The sequence below is a fragment of the Perognathus longimembris genome, chromosome 22 (assembly GCF_023159225.1).
Source record: "Perognathus longimembris pacificus isolate PPM17 chromosome 22, ASM2315922v1, whole genome shotgun sequence".
Lineage (NCBI taxonomy): Eukaryota > Metazoa > Chordata > Mammalia > Rodentia > Heteromyidae > Perognathus > Perognathus longimembris.
The window spans coordinates 3,238,671-3,256,826 of record NC_063182.1 but is presented as its reverse complement, the minus strand read 5'-3'; the positions used below and the strand labels follow the sequence as shown (position 1 = coordinate 3,256,826).

At 38.1% G+C, this 18,156-nt stretch overlaps 1 protein-coding gene across 6 annotated transcripts in view; it reads left to right on the top strand.

The window, feature by feature from the left end:
* Window positions 1-16,113, top strand: part of Tcerg1 (transcription elongation regulator 1) — a 52,493-nt gene extending 36,380 nt beyond the window's left edge. For 4 of the 6 annotated variants that reach the window (XM_048331104.1, XM_048331103.1, XM_048331102.1 and 1 more), the window contains 8 exons: window positions 1,730-1,848; window positions 6,149-6,299; window positions 9,547-9,711; window positions 9,972-10,154; window positions 11,804-11,983; window positions 12,576-12,659; window positions 13,796-13,896; window positions 15,068-16,113. In XM_048331104.1, the coding sequence (XP_048187061.1) occupies window positions 1,730-1,848; window positions 6,149-6,299; window positions 9,547-9,711; window positions 9,972-10,154; window positions 11,804-11,983; window positions 12,576-12,659; window positions 13,796-13,896; window positions 15,068-15,269 (1,185 nt within the window). In that variant the 3' untranslated portion in view covers window positions 15,270-16,113. Of the gene's footprint in view, window positions 1-1,729; window positions 1,849-6,148; window positions 6,300-9,546; window positions 9,712-9,971; window positions 10,155-11,803; window positions 11,984-12,575; window positions 12,660-13,795; window positions 13,897-14,704; window positions 14,799-15,064 lie in introns of those variants that run through there. The other 2 variants (XR_007208632.1, XM_048331105.1) reach the window with 2 other exon arrangements.
* Window positions 16,114-18,156: the final 2,043 nt, after the last annotated feature.

Here is an 18,156-nt window from a genome sequence, read left to right as displayed (position 1 = left end):
TAAACATCCAGCTCACTGTAAATAGTGCCCATGTTGAGAAACCTCCTGGAAGGGGGTTTAGCTGATGTGTTGAGAATCCTTCAGATCCAATACTCCTTAGGTTTTTCAGATTTCTCAGTAAAGATTTGTAATCTTTGGTAGGGGCCCATATATCTTGCTGCCTTGGTTCTCAAAGATGCATCTTACTACTAGGTATGTATTTGGAGTAGCCTTATGTTCTTAGTCTGGTTTGCCTCATTCCTTACTTTATGTTTCTCTAGTAGAAGATATTTTGTTTTACCTTCTATACTAGAGTTCAGCATAAATTTAATGTAAACTTGAAGATAACTAATATTTTGGGCTTCATGGCCTTGTATCTGTCTGTTGGAACTGTGCATCTACTATTTTATTGTGGAAATAAGTAAGGGAATAAGTATGACTGTTCAAAGCTTGCTAAAAACTCTATGTGTCATAAAATTTGCTTATTTTTCTAATCCTCTTAAAATGTGAAAGCTTTTTTGAACTCTTTAAAAAAAACAATCTGCAAGCCAAAGTTTGTAACTCCTCTCTCTAGAGAACTGGAACTTGTCTTTTAGTGGGGGTAAAGACTAGCAGTCTTCAGAGCAATGGAGTTGGTACTGATCTCCTGGCTTCTAAACAGCATTTCACTGTTAGTGGTATTGTAGCTAAACCACACCCACACTTTCGCAAATGTTTGCTGCCATCTATCTATTCCTGAGCTATTGAGGATTCTCAGAATATACATCCATCAGTCAACAAATAAGTTGCTGAGTTTGTTTGGGTTTTGTCTGCCTGGTTCTGTTGAGCCCCTTTCATATCTGCTAACATCTCTTACCATTTGTCCATCTACATTGCAATTTCCTAAGTGGCTGTTTATTACCCAATCCTTGTTGTTTTATTATTCAAAAATGAAAAAAAAATCCTATTGTCATTTTACTCTTATTTATTTTGACAGTGTTGGGGTACGAACTGAGATACTGTACCACTTGAGCCACACCTCTGTCCCTCATTAGTTTTGGTTAAGGTTTTGGATAATGTATTTTTTGCTTTGGGCCAGTCTCAGACAGCTCTCCTACCTGTGCCTCACAATAGCTGGTTTTGTTCCACTGCGCCCAGCTTGTTGGTTGAGATGGAGCCTTCACTAATTGTTGCCCAGGCTGGCCTAGTGGCCCTCTAGACCTGGGATTGCTTTGTATGCCACCAAGCAGAGCTCTTACTGCCATTTTATTAAGGTTTGAAGAAGGTGGGAATTAGGTGCTCAGTTCATTCATTATCCTAACTGTATATTAGGAAGTGGAGAACAGATGCAAAGCATGAAGATATTTTGGTAAAAATTATGTCTTAAGCACTAAAGTAAAATTAAGCTAAGTTCTTACTGTTGATTTTTTTTTTTACCCCCCTAGAATGGATTGGGATTAGTTTCTCTTGCACATTTCTCCTATACATTTGTAAATTTCTTGAATTAGCTTAAAATAATTGTGCATATGGTTTGTTATCAGGGAAAATTACAAAATTCAAAAGGCTTTTGGGTTTGTTTTTGTTCTAGATGCCTATTTGGAGAGCCATGTGCTTGTATACTACTTCATTTAAACGTTAAAGTAAGACTTGCTAAGGATAATTTGCTTTTAATTACTTACACATAATATTTTTTTCCTTTTATACTTTAGATAAAGACTTTTTTGGTAGTTATGAAAGACTGACTTGTCAAAATGTATATTTTTTCTTACAGGTGTTTGATCAGTATGTAAAGACTAGGGCAGAGGAAGAACGCAGGGAAAAGAAAAACAAAATAATGCAAGCTAAGGAAGATTTCAAAAAAATGATGGAAGAAGCAAAGTTTAACCCAAGGTATATGGTCTATTACTCTGAAATACCAAAACACGTATGTATTATCTCTTAAGATTAGTTTGAGTGTGAGACTGTGTACATATACATGTGTCTCTTGGATGTTTGGGTGTGAAAATGTTGATTTTTGGTCTCTCCCTTTTTCAGAAGGTTTAAAAATACTTTCGGCAGTTCTGGGCTTGGTGCTTGGTAGTCAGATACTCTTGCCACTGACTCATGCCTCTTGCCCTTCTTTTTACACTGATTATGTTTGAGATAGAGTCTTCTTTCTTGCCTGAGCCTCCCTCTATTTTAGGCTTCTTGGTATAGCTAGGATAATGGGTAGGTACTACCACACCAGCTCTTAGTTGAGAAAGGAGTCTTATGAACATTTGTACCTGGATTGGCCTCAAAATTCCATCCTCCCAGTTTTAGACTCTCATACATAGCTAGAATAACAGGTTTCTGCCTTTCTAATCTTTCTTAAGGTGTCTCCGTTAGAGGAGTCCCTCAGGTGCCTTAAAGGGTAGCTTTGATTTAAATGCTTTCCTGTAGCAGTAAGTTTCTCAGGAACCTGGTAAATGATATAAAATCTGCACTTATCTTCGTAAAGTTTTACACATAATAAATTTCATAGGAATAACATTTTGATCAAACTGAAATGGTGAGGGACCTTTACTTCAAAGTTAGATTATGGCTTTGATGGATGGTGTTAATTAGTATCTATTTGGGCTAAAGAAAATGAGCCACTGTAAACACATGTGCCTGGAATTACAACAATAATAGTGACTATGGTGAATTGTATTTGTTTATGTGCACTTAATGCCTCTAGTTTTAGGTATACATACTAACAAATCTTTTTGAATCTTTAGGATAGTCAAAATTCAGTATTTAATCTTTAGGTTCTCAGGCCATACCTATCTTATGCACAAGGAGCATAAAACTAGCAGATTTGGGAGTGAAGTTGAGATTTGAGCTCCATCCACCACTGCACAGAATAGTACAGATAGAAACCGTAGTGCGGTTTGGTGGTGCATTCTTTGTTCTGGGGAATGTTCTTTTCTTGGTTAGGGAGGACGGTCCTGCCTCAGTCTCCCCAGTAGCGGGACCATAGGTGTGTGCCATCATGCTGGCTTGGGAAGCCATTTGTTATGGGCGGGGGCGGGGGGGGGGCGGGATCAAATCAGGGCCTTGTGCATGCTAGGCAAGTGCTCTACCACCAAGCTATATCCCAACTCCATGGAGAATTTCTAAAACCATAGGGTAGATCATGTAGTCTATGTGTATTTCTTGTAAGAATTCATTTTGTTCTAACAGTTGCTTAACAGTTAAGATGGAAGAATCCTTGTTGGAGATAGTTGATTTAGTATAAATCTTCTATAAGAGTGGATTTGTAGATCTCAGTAGTTGAATCTGGATTACAAAGGACAGATTCAGTTGATAAAATCTAAATATTTATTGGTAGCAGATATTAGAGAATTAGTAACTTTCTTGAGTATTAGGATTATGGTAAAAAAGAAAGTAAATGGAAAGCCTTACTCCCAGGAACCAATTTATAGATGAAGGTAGTTTATTTTGAAGTGGTTCAGTAAAGTAAAAGTTAAATAGCTGTTGTCTGGGAATAATAAAAAGTCCCCTGGGGTTTATTTACCTTTTGTAGATTCGGGTCTGGTGTAGTTTGTGGGCATGATATGCTGAAGTAGTCTAAACCATGCCAATGACTTCATGAAGTAAACTCATCAAGCAGAGCATTGTGTGCTTGCTGTATTGTCAAACTGACATCTTTAACTCTTAACACATAGATTAAAAGCAGTTTTATACAGTGAGTAGAAGAAAACAAGAGTAATGAAAAGTGAGAAAAATATTTACTAGTTTACTTTTTATCTTTAGTTGTATAAAGTTTAAGTTCAGCAAATCATTTTGTAAGTACAATGTGTCTTGCCCAATGTCACCCCTTCCATTGTTCTGTTTCACTTTTGAATTGGAGTAGAGCTAGGAAATATACAACACTGGAGTTCTAAAAAGAGAGAGTGACTGGGAAAAAGTTCTTAACTGCCTGTCTCTTCTGACTCTTCCATAATCAACTGTTTCCATTTCCCCCCATTTCAAAGTACCAGCCCACCTGTTTTCCTTAAAAGGGTTTTTCTTTTTTAAATACTGGGTCTGTTTTCAGAATTGAGAAGTCACAAGACCATATCTACTAGAATCTAATCCTAGTAATTCATTCTAGTCTATTGTAGTAAAGATAATAAATATTTTATTTATTATAAGTAACAGCTAATTTCATCTTTTATATTTTGACTTTGCTTTTTTGGTCTGTATGTGTGTGTTGGTTGTGGGCCTTGAACTCAGGGCCTGGGCACTGTCCCTGAGGTCTTTTGCTCAAGGCTAGTGGTCTACCATTTTGAGCCACAGCGCCACTTCCAGTTTTCTGGTTGTTAATTGAGATAAAGAGTCCCACAGAATTCCTGCCCGGGCTGGCTTTGAACTGCAATCTTTAGATCTCAGCTTGCTCAGTAGCTGGGATTACAGGCATGAGCCACCAGCCCAGAACTGACTTTACATTTTTATAAACATTTATTTGATTATGTACTATGTATGCTACACTTTCAGTCCTGGTTTTTGGTGATGGTTGTTGTTTTGTTCTTTAAATAAGGCCCAAACCCTTCTATTTACGATTTCTGCCATAGCTAGTATGGCAAATACATGTACCCTCACACTCAAGGTTTTCTGTGGAGGTGGATGGAAGGGGTCCCACGAGGTCTCTTGCCCAGGATGGCCTCAAAATGCAGTCCTCCCCGTCCCAGTCTTCCATGTAGCTGGGATGACATGTATGCAACCTGTGCCCAGGTTTATAATTAGTTAAGGTAGGCTCTTGTGAAGTTTTTGCAGTAGTTAGCACTGAAATGCAGAACTCCTGATCTTGGCCTCATGGCACAGCTAAGATGACAAGTGTGTAGACCACCATGCCAGGTTGTCTTCTTAAGTGGAATTGATTCTTTTCTTTTCCCATTGGTTAGGGGTTTTGAACTAAGGGTTTTGTGGTTACTAGCCAAATGTTCTAATGATTGAGCGACAGTTGCAGTCCTCTGTCTTCTCTTAGCTTATGTCTCTGCTCTTTACCATTTAAATTCTGATGTTTGCCTCCTGCAGCTTTTATACCCCAATACTGTGGGTGTTTTGTTTTTTTTTTTTTTTAAATATTTTTATTTATGTTTTGCCAATCCTGGGCCTTGAACTCAGGGCCTGAGCACTGTCCTGGCTTCTGTTTGCTCAAGGCTAGCACTCTGCCACTTGAGCCACAGTGCCACGTCTGGCCATTTTCTGTATATGTGGTGCTGGGGAATCGAACCCAGGGCTTCATGTATACAAGACAAGTGCTCTTGCCACTAGGCCATATTCCCAGCTCCCAATACTGTTTATAATCCAGCTATTTTACAGTGGGGGAATTATCTGAAAGGAAATTGTCCAGTGATGGGTTTACCTTGTGAATTTCTCTATTTTTGGTCAGTCATGGGGCTTGCACTCAGGGCCTGGGGATTGTCCCTGAGCCCTATGCTCAAGGCTAGTACTCTGCCACTTAGAGCCACAGCACCACTTCCAGTTTTTGAATGATTAATTAGAGATAAAATTCTCACTGGGACTTTTCTGGGTAGGCTGGTTTTGAACCGTGCCCCTCAGATCTCAACCTCCTTAGTAGCTAGGATTACAGACGTGAGCCATCAGTGCCTGGCTCTCTTCATTCTCTACCAAACAGGTTTTGTTATTTTTGTTTACATAGTTGGAAATAATTTGTTTCAACAGTATCCAACCTTCTTCATCCCTTGTTAGTCCAACCCCCTCCCCTCCTACTCCTACCCACCCATTGACAGAGTTTGTTTCTGTCCCCCCTCCCCTCCATATTTTTTATTTATCTGTTTTGAGATAGTTTGGTATGTAGGCCAAGCTGGTCTCGAACTTGTGATCTTCCTGCCTTTATTTGAATTTCTCATTTTTCATTTTTGCCTGCTTTCAATTTCAAGCATGTAATTTGTTTTATAGTTGTTTATAGAGTTAATCGAGTAAGAGGCATTCTTTATGGCAAGAACTAAATGCAAGCACACAAATTTCTTAATCTCTGATCAGTCTTTATAAAAAAATAAAAAATAGGTATCTTCTTGATTCTATGCTGATAGTATATCAGTTGCTAATCATTGTTAATCCTTTCTGTTTATTTATTGTTTGGATAATTTTGGGAATTGTCTACATTATATATTCTTACTAGGAAAATTATATCTTCTGTTGCATTCTTCAATGAGCACATTTACGCACCGTTTTGTTACAGAGCTACTTTTAGTGAATTCGCAGCCAAACATGCTAAGGACTCAAGATTCAAAGCAATTGAAAAAATGAAAGATCGAGAAGCCTTGTTTAATGAGTTTGTGGCAGCTGCAAGGAAGAAAGAGAAAGAAGATTCGAAGACCAGAGGTGAGAAGGTAAGATGGTTTGGTCTCAATAATGTGATTAATAAAGTGTGTGAGTGAATGGAAAAGGTCTAATTTCTTGCTCATTTATAGGCATAAGCAATCAAATCTGTTTATTGCTGTTTTCTTCTAAATTAACTCGAACACCTGTTTATTTTTGTCACTTTCTGCCTAGATAAGTGATTTCTTAAACTATATAGAATTGCATTATCATTGGTTAAACAATATGTCTAGTAAACCTAGAACTCGTATCTTTTTTAAGGACTGCCTGCTTCATGGTACCTGTTAAGTGCCTACTAAGCTTTCAAGATTCATTATAGGTATAACATTTGAATTTCAAATAACTTCTTTATCTTTTTGCCCTCTAAAAAGTAGTGTTTTAGTGACTTCTAATGTTTTAGTAAACATGTCTTACAATAAATTCTTGCTTATCAGAATTAAAGGTCAGCTATTAAAGATGGATGAACTTCAAATGTCATTGGAAGCAGTGTGGGCAGCGGAGAGAGCTCGCCACAGAGGTTGGGGGGGCGGGGGGTACCAGTGTCCTGCGGGGCTCTACGCATGGAGGAAAATACCTCTAGGGCCTGAGGATTCTTGACATTTAAAATTGCTGCTTATTCTGGAAAGCCAAAAATGCTGCAAATTCTACTAAGAAAGGTTACAGTTATAATACTAATCTTTTTGGGAAGAAGCCTCTTCCATTAAAATAGCTATAGCATTAGCTGGATCAGCTTTTGTATACTCCCTGATTTCTGGTTTACTGTGTTTCAAAGTACAAGTTTCCAGAATTATTTTATTGATAGTTTTTTTGTGGGGTTTTTGGATCGTGGGCTTGAACTCAGCCTGGGCGCTGTCCCTGACTCTTCAGCTCAAGGCTAGTGCTCTGCCACTTGAGTCACAGTGCCACTTTTAATTTTCTGGTGGTTAACTGCAGATGGGAGTCTCACTGACTTTCTTGCCTGGTCTGGCTTTGAACCATGATCCTCAGATCTCAGCCTCCTGAGTAGCCAGGATTATAAGCGTGAGCCATCAGTGCCCATCTGCTGATAGTTTTTCTTTTAAAAAATGCTACTAAATAAAGGTGATAAAAAAAAAAGCAAACATGCTACTTAGAGGAAATTCACACAAGCGCATAGACATCAAATACAAAGCATGAAGTCACAAAACAAAATCACAATGTTTTTAATGTTGACTCACAGTCATCGTCATGTTACTTCTGACTTTCAAGTAACTTACTTATTCAACTGAAGCAAACCAGTGATCATTTGGGATTGTAGGATTGCTTTTCTACAAATTGAGCATGTTTTTCTTTGCACTTGTAATGAGTTTTCTGAGCATGTTTTTTAGAGGGCAGTATTAGGGCTTGAACTCAGGATCTTGCGTTTGGTAGGCATGTCCTCCATAACGAAGCCATACCTCTAGCCTGTTTTTTTTCCTGGTCATTTTTAGGATAAAGTCTTGCCCAGCTATTTGCCTGGATTATGATCCTCCACGTTAGGCATCCTGAGTTTGCTGGATCACAGGCATCTACCTCTAGGCATGGAGATACAGTCTTGTAGTCTTATCTGCCCAGGTTGGCCTGGAACTGAAGTCCTACCAATCTCAGTCTCCAGTGTACCTTGGGATGTGAGGAATCTTTTTTTTTTTTTTAAACTAGTCCTGGGGCTTGAACTCAGTCAGGGCCTCGTCACTGTCTCTGAGCTTCTTTTGCTCAAGGCAGGCACTCTATCACTAAGCCACATTCCTAGCCCCTTGGGGAATTTTTTTTTTTCTGGTTGACCTGGAACCACAATCCTGATATCACCTCCTGAATAGCTAGGATTACAGGTATGAACCCTGGCACATGGCTCTTGTTTTTGTCCCTTCTATGTCACAAGGGAAGCCTTTATAGTTTTGTGCTGTGTGGCTTGTCAATAACTTGGGTCTGACAGTTGACACTGATTCTCTCTGACATCAGTCACTGACATGCAGAGTTTTACAGTATTCCCTATTAAGAAAAGAATGGTTGTCTCTCTCTATGCGGTTTAAGGACTTTAAAGGACTTTATAGTTTTTAATCTTTTGTCAGTGTGAAGTGATAATAGTTTGACTCAGAATGTTATTTGTTTCATGAAAGTAAGACATATGGTAAATAAGCCATAAGCTTTATTGTTTTTTGATTGTAAAATTTTAATTCAAAGATTTGACTTTATACCATTACTAAGTAAAATATTACTACTATGAATAATAGTTTTTCAAACTTAGGAAATTGTTAGAGGGATGCTTTCTCAGACACTGTAGAGTACAAAATCAAATTACTATTTAGTCCATCAAGGAGAAACTTTATTATTTTGCTTAACTTGTTGGCAATACTAGGGCTTGAACTCAGTGCCTTGTGCTTGCTAGGCAGGCACTCTACCACTTAAGTCATGCTCAGCCTGATAAATCTTTAACATAATCATCGAAGTAGATTTTTATTGTCAAAAGTTTGAGGAGTTAGTGAATTTGATGAAGTTTTCTTCTACAAGTTCTGTTATTTTTATGCTGATTCTTAGTATTTCCATTATTGAGAGCATTGAGAAATGCTGTTTTTTTTTTAAATCTCATTTAATTGTAGAATGGAAGACCAATTCCAGCATTGTAAGGTATTTGAATCATTCAACTAACTGTTGAAAATAACTTGGCTTAGTCAAAAACATAGGGAGAACAGTGAAATCTATTTTCTTAGGTTGCATTTTAAATTAAAGAATACAATCATCATTTGATGTAATTTTTACCAGTGAAAGCTTTTCATTTTATTAAAAAATACTCCCTTCAGGGGGCTGGGAATATGGCCTAGTGGCAAGAGTGCTTGCCTCGTATACATGAAGCCCAGGGTTTGATTCCCCAGCACCACATATATAGAAAACAGCCAGAAGTGGTGCTGTGGCTCAAGTGGCAGAGTGCTAGCCTTGAAAAAAAAGAAGCCAGGGACAGTGCTCAGGCCCTGAGTCCAAGGCCCAGGACTCGCAAAAAATAAAAATAAAATAAAAATACTCCCTTCAAAATCCATGTTTTTATTTGATTTTGTTTCTCAAGGCAATCACCTGCTAGCTTGTTATTGTTTTTTAATTATTATTAACAAGTTTTTGTATCATGGTTAAAGTATTATCTTTTGGAATAACAATAATAGCTACTAGTTTTATGTTTCAGGTAAGCAAATTGTTATTTTTGTTGTAGATAGATACTAAAATTTTTTTCATGCTATTTCTCCTTACCCCACTACCTATCTTAAAATACAGATTAAATCAGATTTCTTTGAACTATTATCTAATCACCATTTGGACAGTCAATCTCGATGGAGCAAAGTAAAAGACAAAGTAGAGAGTGATCCACGTTACAAAGCAGTGGATAGTTCATCGATGAGAGAAGACCTTTTCAAGCAGTACATAGAAAAAATAGCCAAGGTAACTTATGGGTATTTGTACTATTACTGAAGAATGCAATAGCTGTGTTTAAGGGTGTATGTTGGTGTTTGGGGAGGGTTCTAGAAGCACCCTTGTTAATACTCTTAATCACTCGTAGTTGATTTAGGGATGAGGTACAATGTTTATATAATTCTTGGTAAAAGTTAGATTTTAATTAATTAATTTTATTTATTTTTATTTTTTCTGTGTAAACCTATCTTGATGGATTTGGTAAAGATAAGGTAATTTTGTTTCTATAGAATTTAGACTCAGAAAAAGAAAAAGAACTTGAAAGACAAGCCCGCATTGAAGCAAGCCTTCGAGAACGGGAAAGGGAGGTTCAAAAAGCTCGCTCTGAACAAACAAAAGAAATAGATCGAGAGCGAGAGCAACACAAACGAGAAGAAGCTATCCAGAATTTCAAGGCTCTTCTGTCTGACATGGTATATGTTAATTCAATGTTTTCTCTCTGAAGTACTCTGTATTAGGAATCCATTGTTACTTTATGGACACGTTGGTAGTCTACAGTTGACTAGGAAAGATAATGTGCTATTTGTAAAGCACTTAATAATTCAGTTTGTGTTGAGCTGGCTCAAGTGGTAGAGTATCTGCCTGGCAAGTGCCAGACTTGAGTTCAAATCCCTGTACTACCAAAAAAAACCCCCAAAACCCACAAGTGGTACATGCTATTAAGGACTGCTATAGGTAATTAGCAGATTTACAAGTTAGATATTTTGCATAGATGCATATGCATACTGTTTTTTTGTTCTTTATAAAAACAACTTTTTTTTGTTCTTGCTAAAATCATGAAACAATGATACACTTACTTTTCCATAATAATAAAGTATACTAAACATACCTAGACTTTCACTTGATTTTTTTTTTTAGGGTATTCATTGTATTTTTGCATGGGATGGGATGTAAGTAGCCTGAACCTTGCTTGAAAGTCCTGTTTTACTGCTCAGGGTTGTTGAGGTGTGTAGGACTTTTTTCCCTACTCCACATGTCCTCAGACTGCCATGCTATAATGTTTTCCATCTCTGTCACCATGTTTTCTACACTATTTTCCCTTTCAATGGGACTCTTCCAGTTATTGCTCTACTTCTGATCTTTCCCTTGCTTTTCCTTTTCCTTCATTCTGATCAACTCCAGTAGTTTGGGGATTTCTTTCTCTGCCTCTAATTGCTATAGAACTTCCAAAAAACACTGGAAAGAAATGCCGAAAGAGGGTGTGCCTTGGTAAAGCAGAGAAGCCTTCAACTTTCCACTGACAGCTGTTAGCTATAGGTGTATCCTCAGTGGCCTTTATTCGCCTTTTACCTAATGCGTTGACGGTTTAAGTCATGAAAGGTTATTGTGTATGTTAACCAGGTATCTTTTTTCCGCATCTGTTGCATATCCTTAGCATTATCACTTCCAATAATAATTGATATTTGGGAAAGAGGAAAGGTAGTAGAAATATGAGGGAGGAGGTAACAAGTTTGATAAGAAATGTACTCACTACCTTACGTATGTAACTATAACCCCTCTGTACATCACCTGGACAATAAAAATAAAAGAAAAAAAGTAATTGATAAGAGCAGACTGAGCTCAAGGTTTGTTGTTACTTTTTTTTTTTTTAATAATGTTAATGCCCCAGTGGGTATACATAAATATAGCTTTAAGTTTGTAGGGGTTATGGAATTATCTAGGTAATTTTCTTATTCTTTCCCATCTTAAACATGTTTAATAGTTTAGTTGAGCATGGAAAAGTCAGATTTCAGGCTTAAAATGAAGTGCATTTTGATTGGAATTCTTAAATAAGATAGCGTTATCAAAAGCTGTATGTGTAGATCATTGGAAATACCTGTACTTAGTTATTAATAACTTCATGGTACTCCTGAGCACCAGTGTTCGGCTTTAAATAGCCTTTTAACAGAGGATTTATTTCTAATGTCGTCTATTCAAGAGGATACATTTGTTTTTTAGAAAATACTACTAGTTTCTGAACATACTACCTATTCAAAGCAAAAACTAGATGAATTATCCCAGAGAAGTATTTACTGAAATATGAAACGATTATTTGGTGCTGTCTATAATTTTCTGTTTTTAGGTACGTTCTTCAGATGTCTCATGGTCTGATACTCGGAGGACCCTCCGGAAAGATCACCGCTGGGAATCTGGGTCCTTACTAGAAAGAGAGGAGAAAGAGAAGCTTTTCAATGAACATATTGAAGCACTTACCAAAAAGAAAAGGGAGCATTTTAGGCAACTTCTGGATGAAACTTCAGCGGTAAGACTTCATTTTCTCTTTCTTTCATCCAGATGAATCTTCATTCATAAATTCAACAGTATCATGATCTTTAGATCTGGAATGACTAGAATTCCTAAGTTTTATGAGTCTCTTTCCTGATTTTATTTTCCCTAACATGGTATGCCCTTCCTACTATTGGGAAATTTCTTCTTTTGTCAGTTTCAGATCCATAACTTCTCCTATGATAATTTGAGATATTTTGAGCTGTGTCAGTGATGCTAATACTAGACTTAGTATAGTTCTTCTTTTGCCCTATTTTTTAACTTGGTTCTACAGCCCCTTTTTTGGGAGTTTGTACACTGGTTGTTCGGGTTATATTCCTGTTCCTCTGCTCTCTTCCGGGTGGTAGTCTCTTCGGGCCATCTTGAAAGTATGGTCATGAAAATAACTTGTGGCAAGCCAACAAAAACAAATTGCTCTAAAACTGCTTCCTGGTCCCGGACGGGTCCAGTTGCACTTGGGCATTAGGAGATCGCGGTCAGTGTGTATCATGTGCTGCTTGTGCTGCAGTTTGATCTCCAGAATGAAGGCAGATTGTACTTATGTTCTTCATTTCTTTATCTGTTCAAAGATTACCTTAACATCTACGTGGAAAGAAGTGAAAAAAATCATTAAGGAAGATCCTCGGTGCATTAAATTCTCTTCCAGTGACAGGGTAAGGGTATCTCAGCTCAAAATGAAGTACTAATTACAAGCTTACTCAGCACTGATAGCTTGACCAAAATGAAGTTGGTGATTTAGTTTCAAGTGTATGAGAACTGAGTCTGGATTTTAAGTTCCTTCCTTCCTTTTTTTTTTTTTTAAAGATACTGTATTAATTCCTGGTGTTGAACTTCTGTGTAAGATCTTAAGAAATAGTTTTGTTTTTTGTTTTTTGTTTTTTTGCCAGTCCTGGGCTTTGGACTCAGGGCCTGAGCACTGTCCCTGGCTTCTTCCCGCTCAAGGCTAGCACTCTGCCACTTGAGCCACAGCGCCGCTTCTGGCCGTTTTCTGTATATGTGGTGCTGGGGAATCGAACCTAGGGCCTCGTGTATCCGAGGCAGGCACTCTTGCCACTAGGCTATATCCCCAGCCCAGAAATAGTTTTAATAATAAAAATAGTTTTAATAATTTTTACAGTTGAGTCACACTAGGCAGATATGTTCAGGCTGGCACTGTGGTACCTGATGCTTCATTGTAATGGCACACCACAGCAAGGCCTCATGTTCTTGGAGTAGAGGAGCTTCAGGCGGATGAGGCTCTAGAAGTCGAGCTCTGTTCTCACTCACTCACTCCTCCCGTGTAAGAAACGGAATTATCTACATTCTCAAGTAATAAATGATGTCAAGCAATGTGTAGCTTACCACCACCCATTTTCCCATGGAGACTTATTTGTTATTTATTCTGATCATCTCATCTAAAACCCCATAGAACCCATTTCTCAAACCTTGAGAACTCTAATAAATAGGATACTTGATATATATAAATATAAATTTCTGAGAAAGTGATAGCTGGGAGATACGTTGTCAGTTTCTTTTCGGACTATTGGAAACTGATAATATGATCTTGTTTATACCAAAAAGTGTACCTCATTATAGTTTCTTTACTAGAAAGCCAAAAGTTTGGTATAAAGTTTCTTAAATTCTCTTTTCCTTTTTCCTCTCCTCTTCTTTACCTTAAAGATGTGCAAAGAAAATTTTATAAGAAGAAAAGTGCCCTTTTAACTTTTTACAAGTTGCTGGTTTAATAAGTAATGTTTATTTTTTAATTAGTGTATCTTTTAATCTTCCTTTTTGTTTCTTTGTATTGCAGAAAAAACAAAGAGAGTTTGAAGAATATATTAGAGACAAATACATCACAGCCAAAGCTGACTTCAGGACGCTTTTGAAAGAGACCAAATTTATTACATATAGGTGCGTGCAGTGAGATGTTTGATGTCTGCAGTTGTGGTCTTTACTAGTCTTTGCTCTAATGGCCAAAGCATACTTTGCATTCACACACATGTTGACATTATTAATTTTTAGGAATGAGAAGATGCCAACTTTAATCCAGGGCCACACACAGCATCGAACCTGTAAAAAAAAAGTTTTTGAAAGAAAGGGCCCAGATGTCAATTCTTATTTTGTACTATTTACCACTCAGTTTTTGAAACATAATTTTGTTTTTACTTCACTGCTTTTTTAAGGAGTACTCCCAAGTGTATAAAAATCATATTTCACAAAAGGGCTTTGAACATTCTTCATTACCATTTTCTTTGCCTCCTCTGAAGACTGCTCAGTGTGGTTAGACCATTCTAAGGCCTGAAATAATCTACCTAGGCTTAGCAAATATTTTTTTTCTCAGAGGAAAGCAGTTTGCTGGATCCATTTGAATATGAAGAACTATAAGATCAGAACCCTTGGAACAAGATTTCTGTGTAACATGCCCAGTCATTCCCCCACAGTCCATGATTGATCAGAACTCCATTTTGCATTGCTCACCCATCAGAACGCGAGGAACCCTTTTTGTCTCACGCTCCGGCCTTTCTCCCATCAGTAACGTACGCAGCACCTTCCTGGAGGCGATGTGCACGCACGCACGCACGCACGGATAGGGAGTGCTGAGGGTGTGGTTTTTAGGTATTTTGTCATTTGGATTTTTTTGGTCAGGATCCTTAATGTTTTTATCAGCTTGGGCTTTTAAATTAGATGTGAAGTAAGACTTCTTTCTACATTTTTATAGTTAATTTAGTGAAAGATGTGAAAGTGAAAGCTTGTGAGAGATGCTGGGATTGGCAGCCCCGCAGACTGAAGTCCTCTGTTCATCCACAGAACAGGTACAGCACGGGCAAGACTTACCCACCCTCAGCCCCGATCTGGAGGGACCGCCAGTAGGGGTGGGAGGGTAATGCAGCTTCTGAGGCCCTTTCACTCCTCGGAGTCTTTGCCGAGGTGACTTCACAAAGGTGACTACTGCAGTGACATTTTTCTTTTAAAAAAAAAAAAGTGGAAACACAATTAGGAGCTAGATGGACATTTCCAGCTCACTTCTGAAAGACCAAGGAACAGCAGTCAGTAATTCTTGGACCTCTCTTTCTTATTTCAGATCCAAAAAGCTGATCCAGGAGTCTGACCAGCACCTGAAAGATGTAGAGAAAATTCTGCAGAATGACAAACGGTATTTGGTATTGGACTGTGTGCCAGAGGAGAGGCGTAAGCTGATCGTGGCCTACGTGGACGATCTGGACCGCCGGGGCCCGCCCCCGCCCCCCACGGCCTCAGAGCCCACCAGGCGATCCACAAAGTAACCCGAGACAGCCTCCCGCCGGGTAGCTATCCATTCAAAATGCTTGCATGAGCCAGTTTCCAGGGGTTTTCCATACGTGCACTAGTCAACCTACTGCAAAACCATCGGCGAACAGAAGGAGAGGCGTTCACGCACAGCGTCTGAACCAGAACACGCTGGAAATATGTATGCTTTTCTTTGTGTGGCATGACTGACATACGTACTCAAACATAGGCTGTCTCGTAAAGCTGAAACCTCGAAGCTCAGCATCATCCCCTTATGAGATGTGGGAGTCAGTGACTTGGCGTTCTCTCTAGCAGTGTTACACATGCAAGACATAGGAGCATTTGTGGTTTGAACTCGCAAGATGCACATGCCACAGACTCTTAAGAAAACCTAAGTTGGGGTTTGTTTGTTTTTTGTTTTTTAAAGCGGGTAAAAAACACTGAAAATTGATTTCTTCCAGAGGCTAAGAATACCATAATGGACGTACTTTTTGCCTTTGTCTCTAAAGAACAGCGTAGCTCTGTGTTCACTTACGTGCTTTGATTAGCCCTTTTGAATTATAGGCCAAGTCTTGTTGTTTAGCCTAAGAGAAGATATATTTAGTAATTTCTTCTCAGGTATGGAACCACATTCATAACTAATGTGTTAGCCAGACTAGAACTGGTTAAACATCTTTTATTTGCCATTGAATGATCTTCACCGATATTCTGAATTAGACAACAAAAATTACCTTTCTGGGCGTTCTCTGTAAATTCTATTCCTGTTTGAATGTTGAACTTTTGTTTCTAAAGTTTAATTTTAAAATGTTTGAATGTTCTGTTTATGTATTTGAACTACAATAAACCAATCCTTTTTATATATGTGAATTGTATATGATTAATGCTATGCAATTTATAAAGTCTTCATTCTAAGCCAGTTTTTGAAAGAAATGAAGTTGACTAAGTCTTGAGTAGTAAGTAATGTATAAAGCAGAATACTGTTTTCTACTACAAAGGGGAAGAGATTTGTAGAGAACTCCTCATTAGTGTTCAAGACTTAGTAATACTACCTTTTGCCAATAGTCAGAAGATTTCCTTGTTTTCATTTGTCTTTTATAGTTAGCATCAATGGCTTGTGCCTTATTGGCTTCCTTTCAGTTTGTTGTATGAGCCACATCATGAACTTTAATTCCTAATGACTTTTTTTCTGGCTTTACCACCCCAAATTTGAAACAAAAAAAAACAAAAAACTCTTTTACTGTTGGATTCTCTCAGGTTGCCCATATAAATGTCTTTGAATGACAAATAAGCAAATGTGTCAGAAGATTAAGAGGATAATTTCTCTGCTGTCTCACACCTACAATGATGCAGCAAAACCTAAGTGCCTTAGAAACTATAGGAACTCTGCGTATTGAAATCTGACAGTGACGGGTCAGAGTGGTCTCAACTTGTAAAACTGAGAAATAGTATTTGCATATTCTTTTTCCTTTTGAAAAAAAAATTTTTTCTGGCCAGTCCTGGGGCTTGACCTCAGGCCCTGAGCACTGTCCCTGTCCTTTGTGCTCAAGGCTAGCACTCTGCCACTTTAGCCACAGCGCCACTTCCGGCTTTTTCTACCTATGTGGTGCTGAGGAATCGAACCCAGGTCTTCATGTATACGAGGCAAGCACTTTACCACTAGGCCATATTCCCAGCCCCTTGAAAGTTGTTTTTATAAATTCAGGTGATTTGAAGTGCTTGCCAAAAAGTATACTATCATTACAGAAATGGGACTAACCTGCGAAAGTGAGCGTTTTCTAAAACCACGGTATTTTGTTACTCTGAATTCCATGTAGCACTGTGCGCTCATGCAGTTAGTGGGTTTCTTCCAGTGGTGGTGGGGGGGGGGCGGTGCAGTTGGCCCGGTGGCATCTACTGTGTGCTACTTTTGTCTTCACGTACTTGGGGTCCCGTGTTCAAATGTTGCAGATCAAAGGTGCCCACTGTTGAGATCGTCTGAAGGTATGGAGTTAGGATTGGATCCAGCACTGCAAGACAGTTTCCTTACCATTCCACTTGGTCCCAGTCACTGCATATTCACCTAGAGGTGTTTGCAGGTCCCTTCCTTCACTGCACCCATCTCCCCAGAACGCCCTGCTGCTCACAGTGATCAACTTGAAATGATCGCCAAGTCAAACGTTGATCTCTTTACAAGTTAAAATAGCAAACCCTGCAAGTTCTCATGGTTTATACTGACACAAAAACATCTTCAGGTGCTTAGAATTTAAATGTAATCCTTGAATAAATGGGATCACAGAACAACATTTAGAATTCCTGGCTTTAAAATACTTTATTTGAAATGTGAGTTTAAGTAAAATTTGTAAACAAGTAAAAGGAAAACTATATCTTGGCACATTGAAAAGCATAACTATAACCTTTTATAAAAAGCAAACAAACACAGTCTCAGACCTAACATTAAAACGACAGTCACAGCTTTTCACTCTCTTGTTTGTTTTAGAGGCGTTTTTCTTGGGTGGAGAGGAGGCAAACAGTGGAAATATCCTAAAGTTCCACTGAAGAGGGTGAACAAATATTTGCATATTTCAAAAGGGGAGGTATTCTGTAATGTTTTGTTATATGTATTTTACTTTGCTATAAAATGAGGCAGTGATTTGCCTGTTCAAATTTTACTGTATACATAGGTGCAGGGAACTTGATTTTTACTGCTTTTCACTCCTCATTACCATTGTGATTTTTATTTTCTACTAGCCAAATTCTGTCTTAATGTTTGCTCTTTTTTAAACTTTGTTTTTATTATAAAGTTGATGTACAGAGGGGTTACAGTTACATTAGTCAGGTAAAGAGTACATTTATTTGGACAATGCTACTTTGTTGGTTTTTTTTTCATATTTTTCTTTTTTTTTCTCAAATTTTTATTATCAAACT